The sequence below is a fragment of the Wasmannia auropunctata genome, unplaced genomic scaffold, assembly GCF_000956235.1.
Source record: "Wasmannia auropunctata unplaced genomic scaffold, wasmannia.A_1.0 LD334538.1, whole genome shotgun sequence".
Classification (NCBI taxonomy): Eukaryota; Metazoa; Arthropoda; class Insecta; order Hymenoptera; family Formicidae; genus Wasmannia; species Wasmannia auropunctata.
Window position 1 is genome coordinate 784,443 of NW_012028352.1, and position 24,839 is coordinate 809,281.

Here is a 24,839-nt window from a genome sequence, read left to right on the forward strand (position 1 = left end):
AAATGTCTTAAATTATGAATCCTTCATTATTCTTAAATTAAAGATTGATCGTATAATTCGAACGATCAGTGTAATAAAATTAACAAAATCATTTGTTGAAAGTAATGCAAATGTTATCTCTTATAGTGTTATTTTCTTACAATGTATGTACGCTTTCGGTTTTGGGCACGGATCGTTCACGCTATTTTCCTACGATTACTATAAAAATATTTTATACAAAATCCGAAATAATTAAAATGGCATGTAATAAAAATGAGATGTGATTTGCATATAAATTATGCTTAATATAAAACTATAACTGAATGTATTAATAATATCCACTTCGACATTAAAACCAAGGGGGTTTTCTATAAAAATGGCACTTAAATGGCATACATAATCAAATTCTATAGCCGTAAAAAAAAAAAAAACTTGAAGAATAGTAAAATAAATACATGCTGATGAACTTTAAGTAGGGTATCTTCACGGCCACGGTTTCTTATTTTCTCTGAGATAGTAAATATTGATGTTAAAAACGAGAGTATTTCAAACGACGCGGTGTCATAAGAAATTTTCATTATTATTTATGCGTTCCTTGCAGCTTCTTTTTATACATTTGTATAAATGATATATATACTACGTATCAAGTATATTTTATCTTTCTTTTATCTTGCTTTTTTTAGGAAAGCAAATTTCGTAAAAAATGACATATTTAAAATTCTCATTCTCTATGTTTTCCTAATCAAAGTTGCATGTGTCAGAAAAGAAGCTGCAAGCATCGAAATGCGATTTTCTTATCATACCGCGAGTTACAAATGGTGTTCTCGCGAGCGTGAACGAACCGCTAGCATCTTCACAATTCACATTCTGAACGCTTGTAAATAATAGTTTCTATATACAATATTGCCAGCGTCTAATGATCAACATAAAGGCGACATAATCCATAATATCGGCAAAGAGTTAAATTCTGTTAAAATCGGATAAGTTTTAAGAACGAGAAGTTCTTAATCATCGAGGTTTGCCGATTCTGTAAATTTATATATTATATGATCGAAAAATGTATATTTAAGTATATATCTAATCGATTCGGAAATATGCTGCCTTTATTTTCATCTCTAGTCAATGACTCTGTTATTTTTCTCGCCAACTCGAGTTCTTCTTCCTAGCTATTGCGCGTTACAACGTAAACGTGTCGGTAGTGTATACACAGAAGTGGGCAATTTAACATGAGTCAGCAGCGAAGTTCGATCGTTAATAAAATCTCGATCGTACTACACATTATATATTTCGAAAGAGGAACCATATTCCTTTGTTTTTTTCTTTCCGCTATTTATAAAAATAATTTGAAGCCGCCTTGAGGGGGTAGATGCCTCTTAAAACTACTTGCCCTATGCTTGGGTGAGCGCGTACGGAACTTCTTGCCTTATTACATTGCATATTCGTAGAATTGCGAAAAAAATTATGGGTATTCCTGCTTTTTGCTGCAGCATTAAAACATATGTTCTTAAATTAATAGATATGGATAAAGATTTCTCTAGACCAAAATACAATTCAGATATAAAAAAAATTATACAAATGAATCAATTTATATATATGTATTTATACATATATAAAATAATATGAACAAGATATTTTTAAAAAATACGATTAAGATCGTATCACTCTTATTTCCTATTCTTTCTTCTACTAACTTTTACGCACCACATAATATCCACAATTTTTTTTGCACATTCCCACAACTTATAAGAGCAGAGAAAAATCCTACATGGGTATGTAGTAAGTCATGTCCATAAACTTGTTTTCTTTTTATTAATTTTAAGATGTATCTACCCCTTAACACAGAATGATACCGCCACTGAGCCGCTGCTACTGCGGCTGTGGTGGATTGTGCTGAAGGGAAGGTTGTGGACCCTAAAACAGACATACGTATAATTTTATTTATCACATCCCAAAGTAATCCCAAAGCTTGTGCGAACTTTAAATTTGACAGAATCTTACGGGTAATGCGGGGAAGGGCGGTTGGGAGTGCGCGTGCGGATGAGAATGCGGATGTGCTATGTGCGCTGCAAGATGGCCTGGTAACTTCGGACCATCCTCGGCTTTCTCCTCTTCTCTTCTTTTTAAACACGCAGCCTTCGGATTAAGATTCCGCTCTGAAAGAAAAGAAAGAATGGATTAAACACACGAATATTTATACAGAATGATATGATACGACTGATCGAAAAGCAGATATACGCACCTCTGACTTGTTGCTCGAGTGTCATTATGACTTCAACAGCCATGTTGAGAATACCGAGTTTCGTTTGAGGTTTGTCCGTCTTCAGGTGTGTCATACACATTCTACCAAGTTCCTTCAGAGCCTCATTGATGTCCCTAATACGTATCCTATGACGAAAAATGAAATTTAAGCATAATGTATTTTCTTTAAATTTCATTGTTAAAGAGAGAAATAAGCTTAGTTGAACGTGTGATAATTTCGTAATAATGTTATATCTTTCAATATCTACTTACACACTCATCGCATTAAGCAATCTTTTTCTTGTGTACGTTTACAGCAGAAAAAATTAATACAGCCAAACAAATTATGAGAAATGTAATCGTACAATATCATGTATATTTTGCGATTCTTTATTAATATACAAATGCAATTGCGTAAAAGCATGTGATAGCAGTAAATTTTTCATGCATAGATATATATACCAGAACATGCCAATTTCGTGAAATAATGTATATAATATATGAAGAAACATGTCATTTATTTTCATCGTTATCGAGAAAATACTTTTAGTGGTCATGTTACATTGTTATGTCACATATACATAGAATACGGGCCGCCGTTACTATTAACCTGAATTGTCATATCACTGTGGATCAAATAAAATCTAGTTCCTTTATGTCCTGCTGCGTATATCATCGGTCTTACCTTTCCCTAGCGTTATTTGCCTGCCGCCTCTCTTTCTCCCTTTGTGCCTTCATGTCGGGATCATCATCCTCGTCCTCAGCGCTCGAACAACAGTTGCGCAATAACAATACGCGATTAATCACCTGGCTTACGTCACAACTTACTCTAGCCTATATATCGCTTAAATTACCTAACGGCAATCGAATTACTAACGTAAGCGACACACGCGCGCGCGCGACACAGTCGCAAATTGCAAGAAGATTGCCTTTGACTTGCTGCTGGAGTCTAATCACCTAATTGTTGTTCGAGCGGATTTTGCGTATAATACACATACGTTTTCTTATTGCAATATAGACAAACGATACGATAATGAACACACGCAGGTGGTTTCGTAATTTTGAAATCGTGGATAATAAGTAGGTTACGAATTTTAAAGGCCCGTATTCTTTGCACAGAGAATAAACAATCGTTGGCAAATAATCACGTCAAGGGACAAATGATCTTTCGGTTTCGAAATATGTAGATCTTCTATTTTGATGCTGTTACCTAGAAAATTAGAGAATGCAGATGACATCTATACAATCGTCTTTTCACTTTTTCCTTTCGGAGCGACATAATTTTGGAAGGAATTAAAAATAATCACAAAATAATAAGAGAATAAAAACAGTACAGAAAGAATTAAAAATATAATAACATCGAAATAGATATTTAATTATGTATACTGTAGAAAGAGCGATATATCAATCGACTTTTATTTTAACTATATATATATATATATATGACAATGCCTCATAAAAATTTATACGATACGTGTATGACCAAAACACAGTGAGATCAAGTTCACAAAATCATTATCAGTTCACAAAAAATACGACATGTTCTTTCATTTGTACAAAGGTAGTAAAAAAAAAAGCGCTTGTGGAGGGGTAAAAAAAAGAGAAAAGTCTATACAACTGAGCAATTTGATGCAACGTTCAGTGATGCAGAATAAGTGCGGAATGTTTCTAAACGAAGTGGCATGCCTAGGGACCGAATCGCAGCTGAATTAAAATGAGACTGATTTGCAGGTACGCACGAGAGAGCTGTTAACATTCCATCATGTCTCATCTCATTTCTGTCCTCTTAACCAGAAACATTTTAATTTTCACGCCTGAATACGGGCCTTATACAGTGCAACGGATGTAAAAGGATTGCGGGACAATCTTGTACTCATATGTTGTAACAAAATCGTAAACATGCCGTGCGTCCCCCCCCCCGCCCCTGATCATTCGTGAATTAATCGTCTCACGGTTTATTGCTCGTCACACAAATAGTCACCTCGTTTTTAGGCATGCATACGACTAGGTGGCCAGGAACTTTCCCCGGGAAAATGTACAGCGGAGTTTTTCTTCCTTTTTCCAGTGAGTTACGCTCGGCGACGCGGATATACGTACGCGTATCATCCGCATCGCAGGCGACGTGTATTATAATATTTTAGGGATTGCGGGAGCGGAAAGGAAATTGTTTGTATCAAGATGCAACGAAGTGCGTACTGCGTGTGTTCACTAACCTTTCACGCACGTTGTTGGCCTGGCGACGTTCTTTCTCGCGCACCGCTTTGGTGCCAGGATCGTCGCAGTCTTCATCGGCGCTCGAACAACGGTTGTTCAAAGACACAGCAAGTTAGTTCGGGAATGAATTTTCGAGGGAATCGGATGCAAGCGCATCTCCAATTAATTATTATTAATATGTTCGATTATTTTTTCACAAAAAAAACTCTCAAGTTAAGTGCAGCGAGTGATCTAAGTTTCTTTTCGACGTCCATGAGACTCGGAGCGAAACGAACGGACGTTGATAACCGCGTGTGTCGATCGTAACTTCTCTTATTTACTTTTATTTTTATTTTGTTTTTTGCCATTGTTACTCGACACGTCTAAATCTATCGAGGGATTTATTTAGAAATTTTTATCTCGAAAAATCTTTTCAAATACTTACTATCTGCGCGATCGCTTCGTTCCCTTTCCTTGCGACGTCGAGTTGACTGTGGCAGCCCCGATCACACCGGCCGCGAGTTCGCTGCTCGATGGCTTCGTCTCGCCGCCGCTACTATCGGGCGGATCTTTCCTCTTTTCTAGGGGGATGTATTCTGCTCATTATTAATACTGCCGCGTAACATTTTTACGACAATCGCATTGTTACATATATATAATTCGCAAGACACAGAAGAAACCAGCTAAAACTCTTTTTATGTCCAGTCCGAAGGGAAGAATGTTTCTCTTTCCTTCGTAATTCCGTGGATAATTGACGAAACGTATCTCAGGAGATTTAAAAGGCGAACTATGACAGCAGCCTCATTCGAGCACTGCCGCCAGATTATCTGATGCAACCGCGGAAAAACGGCACGGACTTTACCCGGAAACGGAGAAAGAATAAACGCGGCCGACCTTCGCCGCAGACGGCGATCACGATCTTCGATTATCCTGGAGCTTTAAGCAAGGAGGCTTAGTCACGAAACCGTGAAAAGCGTCCAATTAGGAGCAGGAAGCGCGCTTTACGGGATTTCGCTCAACCCTGATTCAGCCCCGATCGCCTTAAACGTTTTCTCTCTCTTTCGCTTGATGATTCGCGGAGAGTATTAGCTCACCGTATGAGCCGCGAGTGTATCTCTTTAAAAGTCCTTCCCTCGCGGGACAATCGCACGACGCGGATAAATCAGACGCGCGGTGCTGTGTGCGAAAGTGCGATCACTTTTGCATCGCGCTCGATGACGCACTGCAACCGAAACGCAGCAAGTATCCGCGCAATTGAAATCCGCGTACTTCCTTAAAGGATTCGTTTACTTTTCAATGCGCTATTTTTCACGAAAGTTATTGCAGATGAGATTTTCGCGAATTTCCATCTATTCCTACGCGTACAAAGCGCGTAAACAGTTTCCAAACCCGCAGGAATGTTCTGCATTCCTACGGCCAGCTAACGTAACGCAGGATCTCCTAATCCGTATAGTAAAAGGATACCAAATGTTCTCCGTCGGCATAATGACTCTAAAGAGTGCGGGAGGCCGAAAGGGACGGAACACAACGAGGCGGAAGAGAAACGAAGAGCGAGATAACCGAACGTACACTCGCGGGAATAATGCAGGCACGACCGCCGGACAGCAAAGACTTCGCGTGATTTATCTAATATTTCCTTATTCGGCCGCGAGTCCGTTGTGTGTGGAACACCTGGGTGCCCCGTCCCTTTTTCCCTCTCCTTCGCGGGAATTCATGGGAAAAGTGACTGCTCGATGATGCGATCATGCGAGAATAGGCAAGAACGGCGGGTGATCGAAACGTAATGCGTAATCACGATTCTTGTTCTTACGGAAAAAAAAAATCACCGGATGTTTTTAACGCGAGAATAGAAATAGATCGAGATCATCAAGATTATGGCGATTATCGCCGCCGGTTAATCGCGAGCCGGTTTCTCCTGTGCTGCAAATTATATCGCGATTCACTCCGATACGCCACTTCGGGGTCAACTTACTGGCATTCGTCACAGGTAACCTTTCGATCTTGATCGAACCATCTGTGTCGGGCGTAGGCGTAAGACCGGGATAGGAACCCTGAGGTTGCGTCACCGTTACCGCAGGATGTGGACTCGCCTGGAAGTGAGAGATAGTAATACTATAAGCGTATCTCGCGAAATAATTAAAACGGGGACGGGTATAGGGCGGCAATCCTTCCGTGATTGTAACTGCCCCCGGTATTTTTGGCCAAGTTCCTTACCAAATGTTCCAGCTGCGGTGGTGAGGTATGCGAGTATAACCCGCCGTGTGGACCGACCGGGCCAAGATGAAGAGCCACTTGACTTTCGGCGTGATTCCTCAGTACGTTTATGGCATCGTCTAACCGCTCCTCCATCCGTGCCCCCTGTACCAACAGAATACCGAAGATGCGACTCGATTACGCGCCGGTAGTTCGAAATTGTCTGTTGCCTCTCATTACGTATTATTACGAGGGATGCTACAGGGAGACGGTTTTACTTTCCTTGGATACTTATGGTTTATTTCAGAAAAGTTTCCAAGGGAGGAAATCAAAGTTAACATTAAATTCTTTTTATTTCGCTTCTGAATATTCCACGATAGAAAGATAGTTTTGCTAACCGAAGAGGTAGAGTCTCGGAAGAAGAGTATAGAATATTATAAGATTATATAAAAAAATTCGATTAGATCAATTAAATACAGTTTAATGCCGATTATCTAATTATCGAAACGCGTTTTTGTTAATAGAAGAAAAAATACAAGCTACGATTATACATTGTGCACAATGAAGACCTCATCACAATATATAATCATAATTAATCGAAAGCGTAATCAGCAAAAAGTGCAATGGACATGTCTTGGCATTTGTCTCGTGGCGTGAACATGCGTAAAAAAAAGAGTATGGAAAAGAAGGGAGAGTGAACGAGAAGGGTGGTGAAAAAAAAAACTGAAATTCGGCGGTCCTCACCTCGGCGTGGTCGCGAAGGAAGCCGATGGCATCGTCTAGCCTCTGCTGTTCAGGCGCCGGCTTCACACACAACACCAACGCAACAACAAAACCAAAAAAAAAAGAGAGAAACAACCAAGTCAACACAACGTTCACAACAAACAGGGCGGAATAAATAAAAAAAGTGCGTCGTCAAATGAACGGGAGGGACGATAAACTTAATAATTTCTCAACGCAAGTGGGGGGCGGTGGCGGGGGAGGATATAAATAAAATAGCCGCTCGTAAGGGAAGCACACAAACGGTGATTTCTCGGTGCAAACGCGATCTCATGCACTTTGTGCGACTTTAGTGCTGCGTGATTATGTGCGAACAGTCGATTGTAAATCTTTCGTAATGAAAAATAAATCTTTGACACAAACAAGAACAAATGACATTCTTTCCTTACTTCCGCTTGTATATCGCTTTTCTATTGCTCGTAACAATCCTCCCCCCCCATTTCCCTCCTCAAAAAAAGATAAAAATTACGCGCGTGATAATTGACAATATCGTCGACGTGTAACGTACGAAATTTAGCGAAATATCATTGGAATAACATGGCTATCGTGTTACAGCGCTTGTAAAAATTTTCCCGTGCATGTTTTCGAAGCGACCAAAAAAAAAAAAAAAAATCTTTCAACGATGTCCGACCGATTATACTTCGATTAATTTCCATATATTGCAAAGGCTATAAATTGATAAAATAATTTAAACAACGTTGAAAAAGTCCTGCGTCTTGTGCCGAGCCAAGAGATCGTCGTTAATTAGTTAATCGTACAAATGTGAGATACATACCATGTGAATACCACGATTGGGGTCCGCCGTAAAATGCGGAGAGACTGGCGCGGCTCCAGGTGCCCAACCTGGTGCCGAGCCGGTTAAAGGTGGTGGCGAACTGACGGGCGTAGATGGATTACTGCTATAACTGGATACTGATTGGTCCGTGGGGTAAATCTGTGAAAAACGTCGCGATAACGACGCAGTCGTGACATAACACTACAAGGTACGATCGTCCGAATCATCCGCGAAGCAACAATGTCGCGTCGTAAAGTGAGATGTATTATCCAAATGACGCGACAAATGTTACATTAAATTGCGAAAACAACTCTAGACGCTACATAAATAATTTACATCATTCAAGTATTATTCGTCTCATCTAACGGATAATATCCATTATTTCATTACGTTTTGTCTCCGTTCAATACTCTTTTAATCTATTATGGCATTATGCTTTAAAAAAAAAAAGAACTTGACTTGACGACGGACACATACTCGGGTGCTTACGACGGATGCGAGGGCCTTGCCGAGGGTGTCGTCCGTGGTGGATTGCTGGTTCGTCGTGGGCGCAGTGTTGGGCGCGGGAGGCGCGGTCGTCGGTGCACCAGGACTATGGCTATATTGCAACGATGCCGGCGACGGCGCCCCTGTGCCGCTGTTCGCCGCGACCACGGCACTACCCCGGAATGTCGACATTGGCGGCAGGGAAGCCGCACTGGTCACCGCCGAGCCCAGGATCGGCGCTGCAGATTCACCGTTCGGCGACATCGCCGAGTATGCCTGAAACCGCCAAGCGCAAATGGTTCGACGCTCGGTTCTTGTGGTAACCGTCTCGGGGCGAAGTCGTGGGAATACACGATCTTCAACGTTAATTATCGAACTTGCGTCCAGTATGCTGGAATCTAGCTCTCTCTCCTCGGAGGTTCTCTGTTGTAGGAGGAATTTCTATAGGTTTCGCAGGATTGCGTCGTCCGATTTGTGAAACATCTTAATCTTCATCATCGTGGATTTCGTCGCAGGAGAAATTTCAGGATAATCAGGAATTCCGCTGCAGGACTTCGGAAAGGAGTGTCTTCTCTGAGCGCGTGCATGCGTGCGCGGAACGTGGGATTTGATTTATCCTGTGCAGTTACAAACGATAAAGGTCCCCGTTACAAGAATCCCGAGTGATTTCCAGGAGCGGCGTGGCGCTCGGCGATTTGTACGATTGCCTTCAAGCGCGTCTCTCTATGTAGTTATAATGGATCGCCTACCGACCAGCTTTGATATCGGATACGCCAAGCGTGGGATATAGCGCTCTCTCGCACCTACTGAAACCGCTCGTAAAAGTCTAATTTTAAGCCACCATCGCCGCCGACGCTCTATGGAGCGTAGTGTATTTATCAACAAATTAGAGTAGCCGCGGGGAGACGCCTATACGGAGACGTGTAGGTACGTGCCCCGCGTGAAACGTTGCCTTTAAATCGACGCTCTTATGAAGAAATATACGAATATCACGGTTGAAACCGAGGAAGATTTTCGGCGCGTCGACGGATATGCTAGAAAAACTTAGGCATCCAGCGGGGATCTCTTCTTCGATGGACGCGCGGACTCGGCGCCGTTCTCGGAAGATGGGTCATTAAACTAGAAGCTCGTAAATGTTTAATCTTTGGTAACCGAAAGAAATCCTTACCTCATGACGCTTGACTCCATCCTTCTTGGACGTGTTCGGCCTAAATCGTACAACGTTTCTTTACGACGTTTCTTGTCATATCACATAGGCCAAAAGGCCTCACTGTAGCTACGCGAACGACAATAAAATGGTTTGTCTTACAGTAGTCATTAAAACTCGGACTTTATGATCAGAGAGAGCGCCGGAAGTTTACAGCGATCTATTTGTATATATGTATATAAAAGTATGATGTTTTGATAAAAGTGAAAATAATTCGTCGGACGAGATTGATTTCTCAGTCGTTTACTGGTTGTCGGCGATTCCCGATCGGAGGGATCGCGATCGCGACGTCATACGCCGGTAGCAGAAACCTCCTCTCGTTATCTCAAAGCGAGAGAGAGAGAGAGAGAGAGAGGCTGCCGAGAGACGGGTACGAGGTGCCACGAAGAGGAGGATTTCGTGGTAACCATGAACGGCGTAAATCAAACGAAGGCTGCACTTGACTAGAAACACGGGAGTAGCGGGAGGGTCGGGGCTATATATAGACGCCAGTGAGTCATTTGACGTTACTCCGGGTACGTGGAGCACTGTCAACAGTGTCTCTCAACCATGGCGAGGCGATGAAGAGAGAGCGCGTCTCTCCTCGCGCGCACGCGACAATCAACCGGGTGGTCCGAAATAAGACAGCCAGAAGAGACCACCAGCTGGCCCGTCGGATCACGGTTGACGGAGAGGATTAGAGCCGACGCCGCGTTTGGTCGGAGAGTAATGGCCGACCGCGAGAAGCGACGCGCGGCTCGTCCTCGAGACGACCTGGCGGCGCGCGGCGCTTCGCGCGAATTCGCCGAGAGACGATTCGTCGGCGAGATTTAGCAAGGGCGATCACCGCGCGATCGGAATTTATCACGTTCCGCGGAAAGCCATCAAGCGTTACGATAAATCCCTTGAAAAGTTCGCGTATTTGTGGACGTTCTCTCGATCATGAACGTCGAGAACGTCGAGAATCCCCGCATCTCTCGGAATTTCGTCCGAGAACGAGTGCATTTCGAAGCAGCCGTCCGTCCGTTTCGACGTACAGCAACGTCGAATGGGATAAAATTTCGCGAATTAACGGAATTCAGCGGCAGAGGCTGAATTCAGCGACCGCGACTGATCGCGATATGCCGGAGCTCGCGATGAAATTACGGGCGCACGAGGTTCTCCGATTCGAAAAATCGATCTTCCTCGTCGTCCAATTCAATTTTTACACGTCGATTACGCAATCAAGGTTTCGTCGGACCCGCGTCGACTTTCGGGATGGTGAGAGAGAGAGAGAAAGGGAAGGGGGGCACCAAAGCTGCTCGCGGGAGGCACATCGATCTTCCCGTAGCACCCGAGATTAGGTTGCCCGCTTAGGTTTTTAATCTGTCGACTTCCTCGTCGAACTCACGTGTTCGACGACAAGAGAGTACGGAAGAAGGAATATCCCCTGTGTCTATTACAAAGTTCCAGAGACGGCGTTTTCCGCGACGGCGGCGGCTCCGTAGGAACCAGCACCCGAGTCACGCGTGATTGATCGTTTCTTCGAGTTCGGCCGCGGCAAGGGGATGGCCAGGAGAGAAACGAGAGAAAGGAAGGGAGAGAGAGTGAGAGAAATAGACGGTGGATAGGAAAAATCACTTACCATGGGGTCGTGGGGTAGGTGCATGGGATAGGCTGGCTGCGCCAGGTGAGAGGGTGCGTATCCACTGTATGGGGGCTGGACACCACCGCCGCTACCCGTCCATGGGTCGCCCGGACCGGTTCCTGTAGTATTACCATCTGTAACAAGAAAGAGAGAGGGTGCGGGTTTCGATCAATCATGTGTCATCCGATTATTATTCGAATCCAAGATCTAAATAATCGATTCTCAGAGCGACCACATTCGATGAAAGGGAGATTTGAGAATGTCTCGATAATGCAGACGCTATAATACAAATTACGAGATATAAATAAGAATTTTGCGATGCATTATTGGAGACTCTCCCTTGAAACGTTCTTCCTTTCGACGCCCCGGCATCGCTCTCGTCGCGTTCGTAAAAGTTCTCTCTCGAACGTAATTGAAGTATCGCGATGTGGAATACTGATAGAACCTCGTCGACTACCTCGGGCTACTTTCTACGTCATTGGAGCGGGAAATAATAAATAATAGAGCACGTGGCGTTCAGCGAGCGGAGAATGTCGCGCACGTGCCCGGATAATGGGCGTCCAAATCGAATTAAAATGCATCCTCGCGCGGCGTTTAATCGAATTTCCCTACTCGTCAGGGCCGCCTTGCACTTCGCTTCATAAATGTTTGTACAATTTCGGTCGATTAACACGACGTCGACGACGTCGACAACGGCGTTGCCGCTCCTAGCTGCACGCGCGCCCGCCGCGCGCCAAACTTCCTAATCAAGCGACGATGTCATTCCTTCCGCAGTAATTATTTCGAGAACGAGTCCGCGGTGTGATACAACTTCCCTGGACTTTCGCCAAGTCGAAATTTCGCGCTTTCTAACGTCTCACTCACTCGGGTCCCGGGGCGTCGTTTTGCGGTGGAGCCGCGCGCGCGCACACACACACACATACATACACACACACACACCCGGTATAAGGGCCAATAGACGCGCGGTACCCGGCGCGGACCATTATTTCAGTTGAAAACAACAGCAATAAGCCTCGGGAACGTATTTCTTGATACTTTTGCTTGATATAATTCCCGTACCGGGCGCTCCTCGACGAGAAAACGGAAACTAAGCCAAACTACTCGGGCGTTCCTACCAACTACCGGTGTTCGATGTCTGATAAAACTTTTTCGCCCCCTCGTCGTGGCCTGCCATTTATAAGCCATTCCGGTCAGCTACCGGGTGCCACGAGCGCCGACACGTATTTCGAAAGCGTACTTAAACTGCTACTTTTCTCATCTGATCCATAATAACGAGCTCTGCGGTGGAAAACTTCGCCGATTTCACAGATCTATCATCGTGTAGATCATCCCGAAATATTTGCATATTTAAGCACGCGAAATTCTTCCACAGATTTGCTTCACCAACGTAATCTTTCTTTTATGATTACCTTACCGTTTTTTGTATTCTCTTATACGAAGCTTAAGATTTAATTAAATAAATGCCCCGTTATTTTTACTCAAAATGCTAAGTTTGATATACAATTTCCTATGTCTTTTTCCTGCACGAGCTTGAGGAGAGCTGCGACGAGCGTATCCGCGAAAAGCGTAGAGCGTGACGGTGTACGTCGCACCTGTCCTGATGACGATAATTTTTCAAAGATCCGTTATAATCTACGAAACAAACCGTAAACCGCGATTACAGCTCTATAAAAATCAGCAGTAGTGCCGACTAACAGAGCAATTCGCGCGACGCAGCGATAATTCCGACAAAACGCGAACGATCCTGCGCGCGTAAATCAATTAAAAAGCAACGAATCGATATTACGAGGAGTTAGAGTATCGCGCAAGAAAGAGTCGCGCCAAAGAGGAAGCGACTTTCCGCGAGCGGCGAAAAATTATTAAAATGGCGACACTAAGACGGCCGGGGCTTCGATAAATGTTCGTTGCGACAACAAAGTAGCGCGATTCGCCGGTGCGGCCGGTGCCGAAGCGAGGCGGCGGAGAATTGCTTTTATTGGCAATATCTCGTCGACGAAGTTTCGCCGTGGAATTTTTTTTCGACGGCGCGCCGGATATATCCGCGCGAAATCCAGCGACGAACTTCGACGCCCCGCCGCGCCGCTTGAACAAATAACGAGATTGTTATTGTTTTTACGCGCGACAGGCAGAGCGGCAAATTTTACGAGCGAACGTTAAACAGTTGAATATTAGTGCGCTCGTAAAATCCCTTTTATCGTCCGTTCGGATCGTTATGCGATTTCCAAATGATATATACGTACGTATACGTATGTACGCGCGCGTATACACGTACGCGCGCGCGAGCGCACGAGCGCGCGCCTATATGCCGATGGCTGCTGATTCGCAGATAACGATCGATCTATCGAATCCAACCCGGAGAGGTTCGCACTATCTCGTTTAATTACATCCACGTCCGCTGATATCGATTATTAACAGATATATAAGTCAGTAATCTATTTCATAACTATTTTCGCGTGAAATTAGTATTCGATAACGAGTCTGTTACTACGCGCTCTATATATTTTCGTTCGTATTAATCTAGGTCGTGATGCCTGTTTGCCCGGAGATCTCGAGGATGCAATGATTCATTCAATAAAATTCCATTTTTCTCTTATCGCCACTACTTTACTCGTTAAAACTGAAGTATGGATGTGTCTTGATTTTTGTTATTTTTATTAATGCTGGTCTCATTTCTTGCTTACCGATGTAGTAGGAATCCGCGTAAAGGGCACCCTTCGGCGACGTGTATCTCGGCGACTCCTGTCCGAATTCATCCGAGCCATACTGCAACAAAAAAGCAAATATTCACAATCAAGAATTTATTATCAATTTACGTGCATATATCAGACTTAGAAAACGGGGGAAATCCTATAATTCGTCCGAACGAGCGACTCGCGGGAATCGGACAAACGGAAACGCCGCGCGTATAATTTTCTCGTCGCGCTGTTTCGCGAGCCGCGCGAAACTTCTTTAAGTCGGCGTTTCAGCATTTCTGGTGTAATGCGAAAAATTGCACTGTAATCGCGACGACACGCGGATACTCCACCGCCGGCTGGCCAGGCAAAGGCAGCAGGCGCGGTGTTGCATCTCCGTTTCTTGCGACACCTTTGTGCATTGTATTGTAGCGCGTCTCTCCATCGATCTTACGATAGACCCGGTCGACTATTACGACACCGACGGTCGTGGCTCGTAGCGAGAACGGTCATTAATTCAGCGACGTAGACGCGAGACAGGAACGTGCGCGCACACATGCACATGTCTTCGAGAGAGAGAGAGAAAATCGGTATGATGGAGTCATTAAACGGCTACACGCACACATATACATATATATATACGCGGTTATCCTTGCGCAACGCGGACATCAATAAAAATCTAAGATTAGGTCGTCCTCCTCGATCCAATTAACGCCGTCAATCTTCATAAGGACGAGCAGATGATCCGATTTAATCGACGTCTCGCCGCGCCGTTCGCAGCGAGCGAACAATTTTGTTCTTCACAAAAAAGAAAAATGTCAAACTGAAGCTTCACGTTTGAGACGAATATCGTCACTGGCAACGCGTCGTCTCGCGTCGACGACATTGACTTCTCTGCTCGGCAGATATACAGCGCTCCAATTTTTAGAACGCGCGACGAAGGCCAGGAGGCTAAGGCGATGATAAATTAATTATTGGGAGCTCGCTGAGATCGGGAGCTCGTCAATGTATAAGAGGCTGCAATGTCGAACGTGACGTAGGACGCCGACGATAGCGCGGAAGCAGTTTCGCGCGCGATAAAAAGTCTTCGATTGTCTAATCCGATATCGCACTCCAATCATTTAAATGAAGGATAAAGCACGCTATCGAGCGATACCCGATATAACTTGATTACTCATCCATGGACGTGTCTCCGAGAGACTACTATGGATCGGAAAAAAGTTCTCGCCGAGAGAGAGAGAGAGAGAGAGAGAGAGAGAGAGAGAGAGAAGTCGCGGGTCAAAAAACGGATCATGATCGCGAATTATATACAGAACGATTCGTGTGCTCTCAGCTCTAAGTTATAGATTTACAGTTGGCCGCAGTTCCTTTCCTTTCCAAGTCCCTTTCCTTAAACCGATAGATAGACGCGAGGGCTTCGGTGTGGAAAAAAAAAGACAATGTAGGGAGGACGATGCACATCAGAGAGTGCACGCGACAGAAACGGGGAGGATCTATCGATCGTTCCGGTGCCGCGGGATATATATATACGGACACCCAATCGCGGGACTTCGCGTAGTCCGCATTTTCGGTAAATTTACCATTTTATAGCTGCCGTAGTCCGTGTGGCAGACAAACATGCTGGCGGCGGGGACGTGTGTGCGCGCTGATTCAACGATATACACACCGACTCCGTTCTCGTACACGGGGGTCACGTCATACAGGGCGGCACATCACACCACCGCCAAAGGCGCACGTTGATCCGGCGACGAGCGGAGGAGTTGCCGCGCGAACGAGAGGAAGACGAAGCGGAAGAAGAGGAGCCCGGCCAAGTAGGGAGGAACGAGAGGGAGACAGCAATCGCGCGCTACAACAACCCCTCGTCCCAATTTCTCTTCTCTTTCTCCCTCTCTCACTCTTTCTCTCCCGTCGTGATATATGTTAAAATATTCCACGGCACTGCTGCCTTATCCGCTTGCACCGCGCCGAAAACTTTCGCGCACGATGCCGGTCCTCCGTTCACCCTCCCGCTCTATTTCGTCTTTCTGTCTTTATCTCTCTCTCTCCTCTCGTCCCGCTTTTCCAACACGTCGAAAAGTGCCGCGCGCTCCGCTTCGCGCGGGAGGGGGTGAGGGTAGAATAAACTTCGGCCGCTAACGCGAGGACTATGGGGCGCCAGGCCGAAATTTAACGCCTTCCACGGGCCATGAAAGAATCGTACAACTTTGCCGACGTCGGAACTTCGCGACTAACGTTTACGCGCGGAGTGCCTCACGATAGATCGATAGTCGTGAAACCACGTGCGAATCCAGACTGGCATGGGAACGAGACGAGACGAGACGAGACTTGACGAGACTTGACTTGACTCGACCCAAGTCGACTCGAGGTAAAACAATACCGAGCGACGCGGCCGACTACGCGCGACTGTCGGCCGCGGTAATCGCGCGTTCGCCAACGTCGATCGAGAGCGCGCGGTTCCGAGGTGGGAGCGACGCGCGACCCAATCGTCGCGGCGCTCGCATGCAGGACGCGCGCGGTTCCGTGAAAGAAGCGACGCGGAGGGATCCTTCTCCTCGTGATATCTCCGTGCCGTGCTGCCGCATGGAAGCACTCGCGCGCGATAAGCGACCCGCCGCCCGCGCCGGTCTGTCGCGAGCGGCCTCGTTGAACGCGCGTTCTACGCGAGGAGAAGAGCGCATTTCCGTTCATCGTGGCACATTCAACCGGGCAGAGTCTGCCGATCGACTCGAGGACGGAGGAGGCGCTAACGATCGCGTTGGCGGTCAATCCGTAACGCACGCAAACACATTCCGATCGCGAAAAACATTTGTATTTCGCTCCGTCTCTCCCTTGCGTTGATGTAATACAAAATAGGACAGAGATAAAGAGAGAGAGAGAGAGAGAGAGAGAGAGAAACGAACGCGCTATCGCTGACATACGCGTGACAAATGAAATCGTTTCGAGAGCGTTGCAACGCTGGCACCGGAGTATCTGGGAGAGATAGAGAGGAATAATCGCGACCCGATAAAAGTATCGAGCTTTATCAGCCCGAACCGGTCGATAACGGCCTTACAAATAAGAACATTTCTCTGACCGGGAAAGGGAGGTTGAAACTGGTACTAATCGGATGATAAGCTACGCTACGCGGTGTCTGGTCCTATTAATTTAAACGAATTGCTTTGACACCCGCGGTCAGACGCGGAATACTGACGACGGCCGATCTCGTATATCATGTTTTTTTCCTCTTAATTTTAATCGTTTTTTCTCTCATTTTGTCTAGTCGTAACAAACGAGATCACAATTGAAAATAAACGAATTCAAATGAAAGAGCGTTCGAAAATTAATCAATAAATTCTGAACGAAACGCACGATGGAAATAATGTATATCTGTTTAATGAAAAATTTAAATTATTTAATGGGGATAGAGGAGAGAGACACACGGTCTCTCAACGTTCCATTAATACGGATTACTGTTTTCAATCACTAAAAATTTATTCAAATTTTCTCGATTAGCCGTGGATCAATGCAAAATTCGGCCGAGATTCGGGCAAAAATGTTTGCTAAGCGTATCGCGCGCGAGACGTCGTTCGATATTCACGAGCCGACATCACTAAACGGGCCATTAAATTATTCACCGAAAACCATAACGGCCACTTTAACCCGGTAGAGACCGGGGGCTGGACCACGTGCGCGGACACACGGCGAGAGAGAGAGACACCGCGTGGACAATAATTCACGTTTTATTTCCTTCTCGCGGCAGGACGTGTGGGAAAGGAAAGGACACGCAATGATAAAAATGTCGCCGCGGTCGACGCGGCGGATCAGAAATCTTAATATGTCCCGGTCGGATGTCCACGGTGGTCCGTGGAGAGTCAGCGATTTCCAGCCAATATAAATGTCCTACATTGATTTAGTTCCCTTCCGTCCCCTCTCTCCTCCTGGTGGGTCTTACGATCTATCGGGAGGGTGGGACGATGGAAGAACGACGGTGGCCGGGGATGCGGACTGGACCAACCGAACGAAAATGTCTCTGTCAGGGAAATTAGCCTTCGGAGGATCTGAAATAGGACAGAAGGGTGCGGCACCGCGCGCACCCTCCTTGAGAGACGGATGTTATGAAACCTTCGGAAAATTGAGCACGTGATGGCCACCTCACGTTCTCGATCGTCCGCGTCGTCGTCGTTCATCCCCCGCATATACTCTGGAAATTTTACATCCATAGTCGTGATTCACAGCTCGCCTCACGCTTGACTTGCTTAACCCTACAAGGCCGATTTGCAAACTGACTTAACCGCTGTGATTTGTCATTTGTTCGTAACTATGAGGAGAATGTTATATTTACACGCCGCAAAATAAAAAACTAGAAATTTATAATAAAGTAATAATTAAGAATAATTCCGATAATAAAAATAAGATAATTCTAACAAATGCGTTAAAAATTCTGAAACTGACAACCACGATTATATACTCTCCGCACTCACTATGACCGTTATTAAGTACACGTGGGCGGAAATGAGCTGAAGGGTAGCCAAGACGAGGCGGTACAGAAAGAGGGAGAGAAAGGAAGAGAAGGATAGGGGAAAGATGTAAAAGGCAGAGGGTCACTATCAACGAGATAATGGATCGTCGATTATCCCCTTATTAATTACTACGGCGAAACGTTTGCCTCTGTCGAGGAGTGTGTAGACGAAACCAGGTGTCCCGTCGAACGAAGTAATGAATTTTTTTTCCTTTCCTTTGTCAGGTCCACTGGACCCTGGGAATTTCCATGAAGACGTCAGATGATCTCTCGTCTCGCAGAGAATGTCACGAGAATGTCGTCGGAAATCGATAATCGACGCTGCTACTAATTTTCGGGCGCGCAGAAACCGGATTTATTATTTTACGCCCGAACGCACGCCTCGATAATAAATCCACGTAATTGGCGAATCGATAAGCCTTATCGGCCGCGGGACCGCTTATTCGCCACGCTACACGGCACTTTTTCCCCTTTGTCGGTATAATGGGTTAATGGCGGAGCGTTTACATAAAAATAACAGGAAAAAAAAAGGAATAGATGCAACGGTCCTCGCAGTTAATGGGCCCCGTGTGTCGTAGATGACGGCGAGATAATTTCAGTCAACAGCCTCACGCCGGCTTCCATACACGCATGTGCACGCACGCGAGCGTACAGAGACCCGGCTTGCCGCGTCGCGCCGTGTCTCGGCCGGGTAATCCCCCCCCCCCTCCCATACACACACACAAATTGCCGGCGTCACGCAGAAGTACAGCCGACGCGATATCAGGCAATAGAGAATAATTCAGACAACTCGAAGCGAAATTTGTCCAGTCGTGCGATAAGAGGCGTACGTTCGTCGGGCGGAACGAATCGATAGAATGCCGCCCCGGCTGAGAAGATTTACTCATACTAAATATTCACTCCGCTCTCCCATTTCTTACCTCTCGTATCGCTCAATTATCCGATACAACAAGTTGCCAGCCATTCATTACAAAATTTTATGTGCGTTAAAAACAGAGTTATTTAACGAATTATTCGCGACGAGAAGTAAGATAGAAAAATATTTCCCTTATTTTTTTATTCAGTTTCACTAATTGTAAAATTGTATCTCTTCGAAACTTGTATATTCAATTCTACAGTTTAAGAAATTATTCGAGACTTTATTCGAGAATCTATTCCGTTCCGGCGTTTACGCTCGGCGGTTAATGACGTTGCGTCGCCACCCTAACTTCTTGCGCTGTTGGCGCATTGCTCGTGCAAAATCTTAATTCGCGACCCATAGGGGCGCTCATAAGACGACGACGAGGAGAAATGTGGGAACTTCGTGGCACGATAAAAGCTGTTTAGCACGCTATGGTAATGACTGTCTCTTCTTTTCTTAAATTTATGCCTCTTATAGTCTCCCTCCGCGTGTGCTACGGGGAGATCGCGATGGGTTCCCATGGCGCGGAGAAGCGGGCGGCCGTAAAGGAAATGCCCGTAGATGGAATAGGCATGTACACGACACAGAACGACTTCCGGTTGCGCCATTTCGAACGGCTGCCAGGAATTGGAACGTCTTCTTTCCGAACGAACACTTGCACTTGTTACAAAGACGTCACGTCTTGAATAATCTCCGAAGGCGAAACTGAATTTAAACACATGCTGAATTATGCAATACCGTCGGCTACGTCACGCTTAACAATAAAGAAACATTCATATTCACTTCTATAAAAAATTACTTAACAAAAGTTAACATAAGTTAACATCTTAACATTCTAAATTTTAATATTCTAAATATGAGGAACACCCACGACTTTCTCTTGTAAGGCTTTCTTTACATGTATTTTATGCTGCTTACACTCTTCGTTTTATTTGAAATTAATATTTTAATATTATTTTACTTTAGCCACGATTTCTATGAAGAACAAATTATATTAAATTACATAATATAATTTTGAGATGTTAAAAAATAATAATTATATGATGCTATATTAAATCATCTGATGTTCTCGAGAAGCTATTAAGAGCTCCAATTTCACAGAATCGCAATTTATCGTATCGTTGCGAGCATCAAGATATCGCGATCACCGAGGGAACGGCCAAAGTGAGATGAGAACTTGGGCGAGGCACGGTCACGGCAATATTTGAGATTTGTTTAGCAGACGTTATTTCATCCGTCATCCGATCGGATGTTGTGCTTACGCCGCGACATGAAAAAGATTTCGCATTTATCTAGCCGAAGAGAGAGACGATAAGAAGTCGATTTAGCCACAATCAAAACACAATGAAATTCACCTTATCGGCTATGATTTTGTTCATATTTCATGTTAAAATATCCTCTCACATCTTACGGATTCGGTGAATCGTGTCTCATAAATTGCGGGACGTATGTTATTCGTGAAAACTCCAATTTATTCGCAGAATACGTTAAAAGTTGACGGCTTCTGATTGCGCGGTTATACTGGAGCACCGCAAACTTCATGGTTTTTGCGGGAGGATATTTTTATGCGCCACGCTTCGGCACGCCATAATCGTCGGATGACTAAACGCGCAGTCGCGTGTAATTTTCGCTGAGCTGTCCCGAATATCTCCCGAGACAAAGCGACTTCATTTAGATACCACGTCGTTTCTCGTATTAATCGCGGCCAAGAGAAAATGATATGCGTTGTCATCGGCTCAGGCCGACCAATTGTGCAAACAGGAAAAATGTCATCGAGATATTTCGACCAAAAGACCATACATGAATTAAGAAACAATTCCATTGCCTTCAATACTGCGAATTGCCGCAACGAAATATTTACGAGAAAAACAAATTTATTAATGAATTTATTTACTTTTCGTAAAGGTCCTAGAAAAGTAAAAGACAGATCAGAATTAACTTGAAAAAAGGAAAAGATATCGCTTTCTTATCTCAAAATAAGATTATAAAATTAACTCTATACATGAATAAAAGAATTGTCATTAAAATTAAGAGTATCTAATGCGGAAACTTTCTACAAAGGATTTTTTAACCCAAATTTTCTTTTGTTTCAAGAGGCACGAGAGCTCTGTATATACAAAGATATAAATCTCGTCGGAACAGGACGATGATCATCGCATAACCGGTGCCGACCGGATGGGCCTCGTTTTAATTGGTGACCACTAATTGTTAATTATCAGTAGTACCCACCCGCGAAAACCTGACGTAAGAGGCTTAAGGCCATTTACACGGGACGGGTACGACCCGCAAGCGTTACCAACACCGTCGCCGACCGCCGCCGCCGCCGCCGCCGCCGCCGCCGCCGCCGCCGCCGTCGTCGCCGCCGCCGCGTCGTCGGTTTACAACGTTATAACATACAGGGCAGGTGTGCATATGTAATTTCGTATGGATGCCACCACCGCCAGGCAGCACCACGTGAAAAGAGACCAGAGATCCGCGGCGGTTTTACATTATTTATTAGGCGTATCGTCGACGCGCATACACACCGAGTGAGAGCGAAGACAAACGACTGCATAATCAACAATTAGCCGGTTGATACGCGCTACGTGATAGTTTTTTTAACGAGCGAACGTTATCTTGCGTCTGCATTGACGAGATGCGTTTTCTCGTCACGTGTAACTTGTGACGATTAATAACGTGCTGCTGCAAAACTTCCCCGAGATCATCAAGCGCAACGCGTCGTGATCGAAGATTCTCTAATTTCAAAAGGACTTATTATTTGCAAAACGAACAAATTTATTGCATTTTCCGGAAAATGGCAATTTTAGTTGCTACTCAGCGCAAATATTAGCATTGTGTTTTATCAATAACGCTCGATTTAAAAAATTTAAAAAATATTGTAAAAAGATATTGTAAAAAGACTGAAGGTTTCACGTTTAAAGAAGATCTGTCTTTCTTGGGTTCGATCGTTCAATAACAAAATATCGCTAAATTAACGTAGGTAATGGAGCTATTACTATTGTTAATATCAGAACTATCGATAGCAGGCGACAGTTATGTTAGAAATTTAGGGAACAAAGACGATCTGGAAGAACTCGTCGACCGCCGATGGTAGAAACAATAGTTTGCGAGGAACAATGAGAGCGGGCGAGCGAGCTGGGTTTTTCTTTCTCGGCTGCTACACACTGCATCGACTCACTCGACGAGAATGCGACTTGAGCCCATGTAAAGTCAGTTCGCCGCAAAAGGATCAAATCCGTGGAATCGGCGCACGACCACGAGCTCCGCTTGCTCTCGCCACTTCTCTCGGATCACCCGCTAGAGAATATACATCGAACGCGAGCGTGTCGCCGCACCACCAACGGGAAAGAGAGAGAGAGAGAGAGGGAGGGAGGGAGGGAGAAACCGAGTCACTTCTCGAGAATGTGATTTAAGTCCTCGCATAAAAGACGACGTTGCGCAGAATTACAAGCGGCACGCAGTTCCGTCGGTCGATAGGATACGTCGACAGGAACGAAGAACCCTCCTCCTTCTCCTCTCTCTCTCTCTCTTCTCTCTCCTGCGTTACCGTGTAGAGAATACCGAGCGATCGCCTATATCCGCGCGGCCATTCAACAGAGATGTTGCTTGGACGTTGGAAATCGCAACGAGATCAGGCTTCGCATTCCTCCATGTGACCGCGAGTAACGTAGTAATGTCAAACTCGAAACAGGACGCGTACAACTATGCCATTATTACATTGTTATGCATGTATTAAATACTCAGCGCACAAGCGCGCTAACTCTATTATGCGCCCGGACTCATTCCAGATATGACTTCGTATTTGAAGTAGATGTCGGAAATTATGGCTTTAATAATCTAATTTTGTCCTGTACGCAAAGCCGCAGAGAATGCAAGCCAATATCAATTTATGTCACTCTTGAGAGAAAAGAGAAAAAAGTCCGAGAGCAAAAGGGAGCGCGTTGATGTATGTGCGCAGCCCAGTTATGCGATAATTAGTTAACGCTTTTCCATGACCGCGACAACTCGCGTTTCGTAATTACAATTGCTCCTTCGGCATGTTAACTAGGCGACAGAATGCCTTTCCATGTTTGGCCGAACGTGGCGATATCTTCAAGGCTGCCCGAGCGACAACCGCGTCTTCCCCCTTCGCGGTACGCTTATTAAATAACCGAAAAATTTACGACGCTGTAAAAATTTACAGGCAAAAGTTCGGCCGGCAAAAAAAAAAAAAAATTTGCGCGATCGTCCCTCCGTCGTTAATTCCTTACACCGTAAAATCTGGGAAGCACCAGCGAGAATTTAAGCTCGTCGGAAACGGCGCGACGGCGGCGGCGGCGAGAAGCAAATCCGCATGAACGAGGCCAAGATTACCGTAATGGGGCTCGCTTTACGATTACAGTTATCGAGACGGAAATCTGCGAAAGCCCGACGTTAACTGCGGAAACCAGTCTTAAGAGGCTGCCAGCGTCGTCCTTCAGGGCCGAAACCTTCGTTACCTTCCTACAAACGCGCGCGTCAACATTCGGAATTATCCGGTATTTAACTTCACTACGAACTTCACGCTTACGTTTGTCCTCTCATGCTTTACCCTCCTCGGAGTTTTATTCTCGTTCAACCGCTAATGGCTTCAATTAGTATTGCAAACAGGCTGTGAAATAGGACTTAAAATCTAAAGTTATTGAAATGTTTGCTATCGTAAAAGGGATGACCGCCGAATCGGAAAAATATCATCGTTTCTTAAAACTTTTGCAACTTCATAATTTTTATACCATACGATATTAAAGCCAATTAAAAATCCCACTAAATTACAAGAAAGAAAAATGAAAAAGGCAAAAATCTACGTAAAAATAACACACATTTCGTTTGAATATTTTATACTTTTTCATAGATAATCTCGTGTTATCTATTAGATTGCATAATTACTTTTTGCTTGAGACATATAATTAGACAATTCCTTTATTCGTAAGATATCAGGGAAATTTTCTTTTAAAAAGATCTTGAAATTCCCGTCTTAAAAACGCTTAGCTTCTTCTGATTTCCCAAGCCATAATTATTCAAACGTTGTACGCAGTTCGACGGCAGTCATAAATCTTACCGTCGACGTTAGATAAGGAGAACGTATCTATGATGCGCACAAAGGTATCGCAGGCACTTTAACGATCTCACGATCTAATTAATATAATTGTCCCGACGACGACGTGCATCGGAGTGCTCCTCCGGTCGAGATAGATAGAGATAAAGATATATATATATATATATATATATATATATATATATATATAAAACTAGGTGCATCACGATATATATATATATACAATATTTCCGTGAT

At 44.7% G+C, this 24,839-nt stretch overlaps 1 protein-coding gene across 6 annotated transcripts in view; it reads right to left on the reverse strand.

Annotated features, from left to right (window-relative positions):
• Window positions 1-625: 625 nt before the first annotated feature.
• Window positions 626-24,839, reverse strand: part of LOC105458396 (transcription factor 12) — a 111,963-nt gene continuing 87,749 nt past the window's right edge. The window contains exons 6-19 of one of the 6 annotated variants that reach the window (XM_011703673.1): window positions 14,139-14,220; window positions 11,455-11,591; window positions 8,648-8,920; window positions 8,159-8,317; window positions 7,348-7,407; window positions 6,625-6,777; window positions 6,383-6,500; window positions 4,856-5,006; window positions 4,431-4,517; window positions 3,154-3,159; window positions 2,903-2,983; window positions 2,219-2,364; window positions 1,978-2,132; window positions 626-1,890 (exon numbers count right to left, since the gene is read on the reverse strand). In XM_011703673.1, the coding sequence (XP_011701975.1) occupies window positions 1,846-1,890; window positions 1,978-2,132; window positions 2,219-2,364; window positions 2,903-2,983; window positions 3,154-3,159; window positions 4,431-4,517; window positions 4,856-5,006; window positions 6,383-6,500; window positions 6,625-6,777; window positions 7,348-7,407; window positions 8,159-8,317; window positions 8,648-8,920; window positions 11,455-11,591; window positions 14,139-14,220 (1,653 nt within the window). In that variant the 3' untranslated portion in view covers window positions 626-1,845. Of the gene's footprint in view, window positions 1,891-1,977; window positions 2,133-2,218; window positions 2,365-2,902; window positions 2,990-3,153; window positions 3,160-4,430; window positions 4,521-4,855; window positions 5,007-6,382; window positions 6,501-6,624; window positions 6,778-7,347; window positions 7,408-8,158; window positions 8,318-8,635; window positions 8,921-11,454; window positions 11,592-14,138; window positions 14,221-24,839 lie in introns of all 6 variants that reach the window. The other 5 variants (XM_011703672.1, XM_011703671.1, XM_011703670.1 and 2 more) reach the window with 5 other exon arrangements.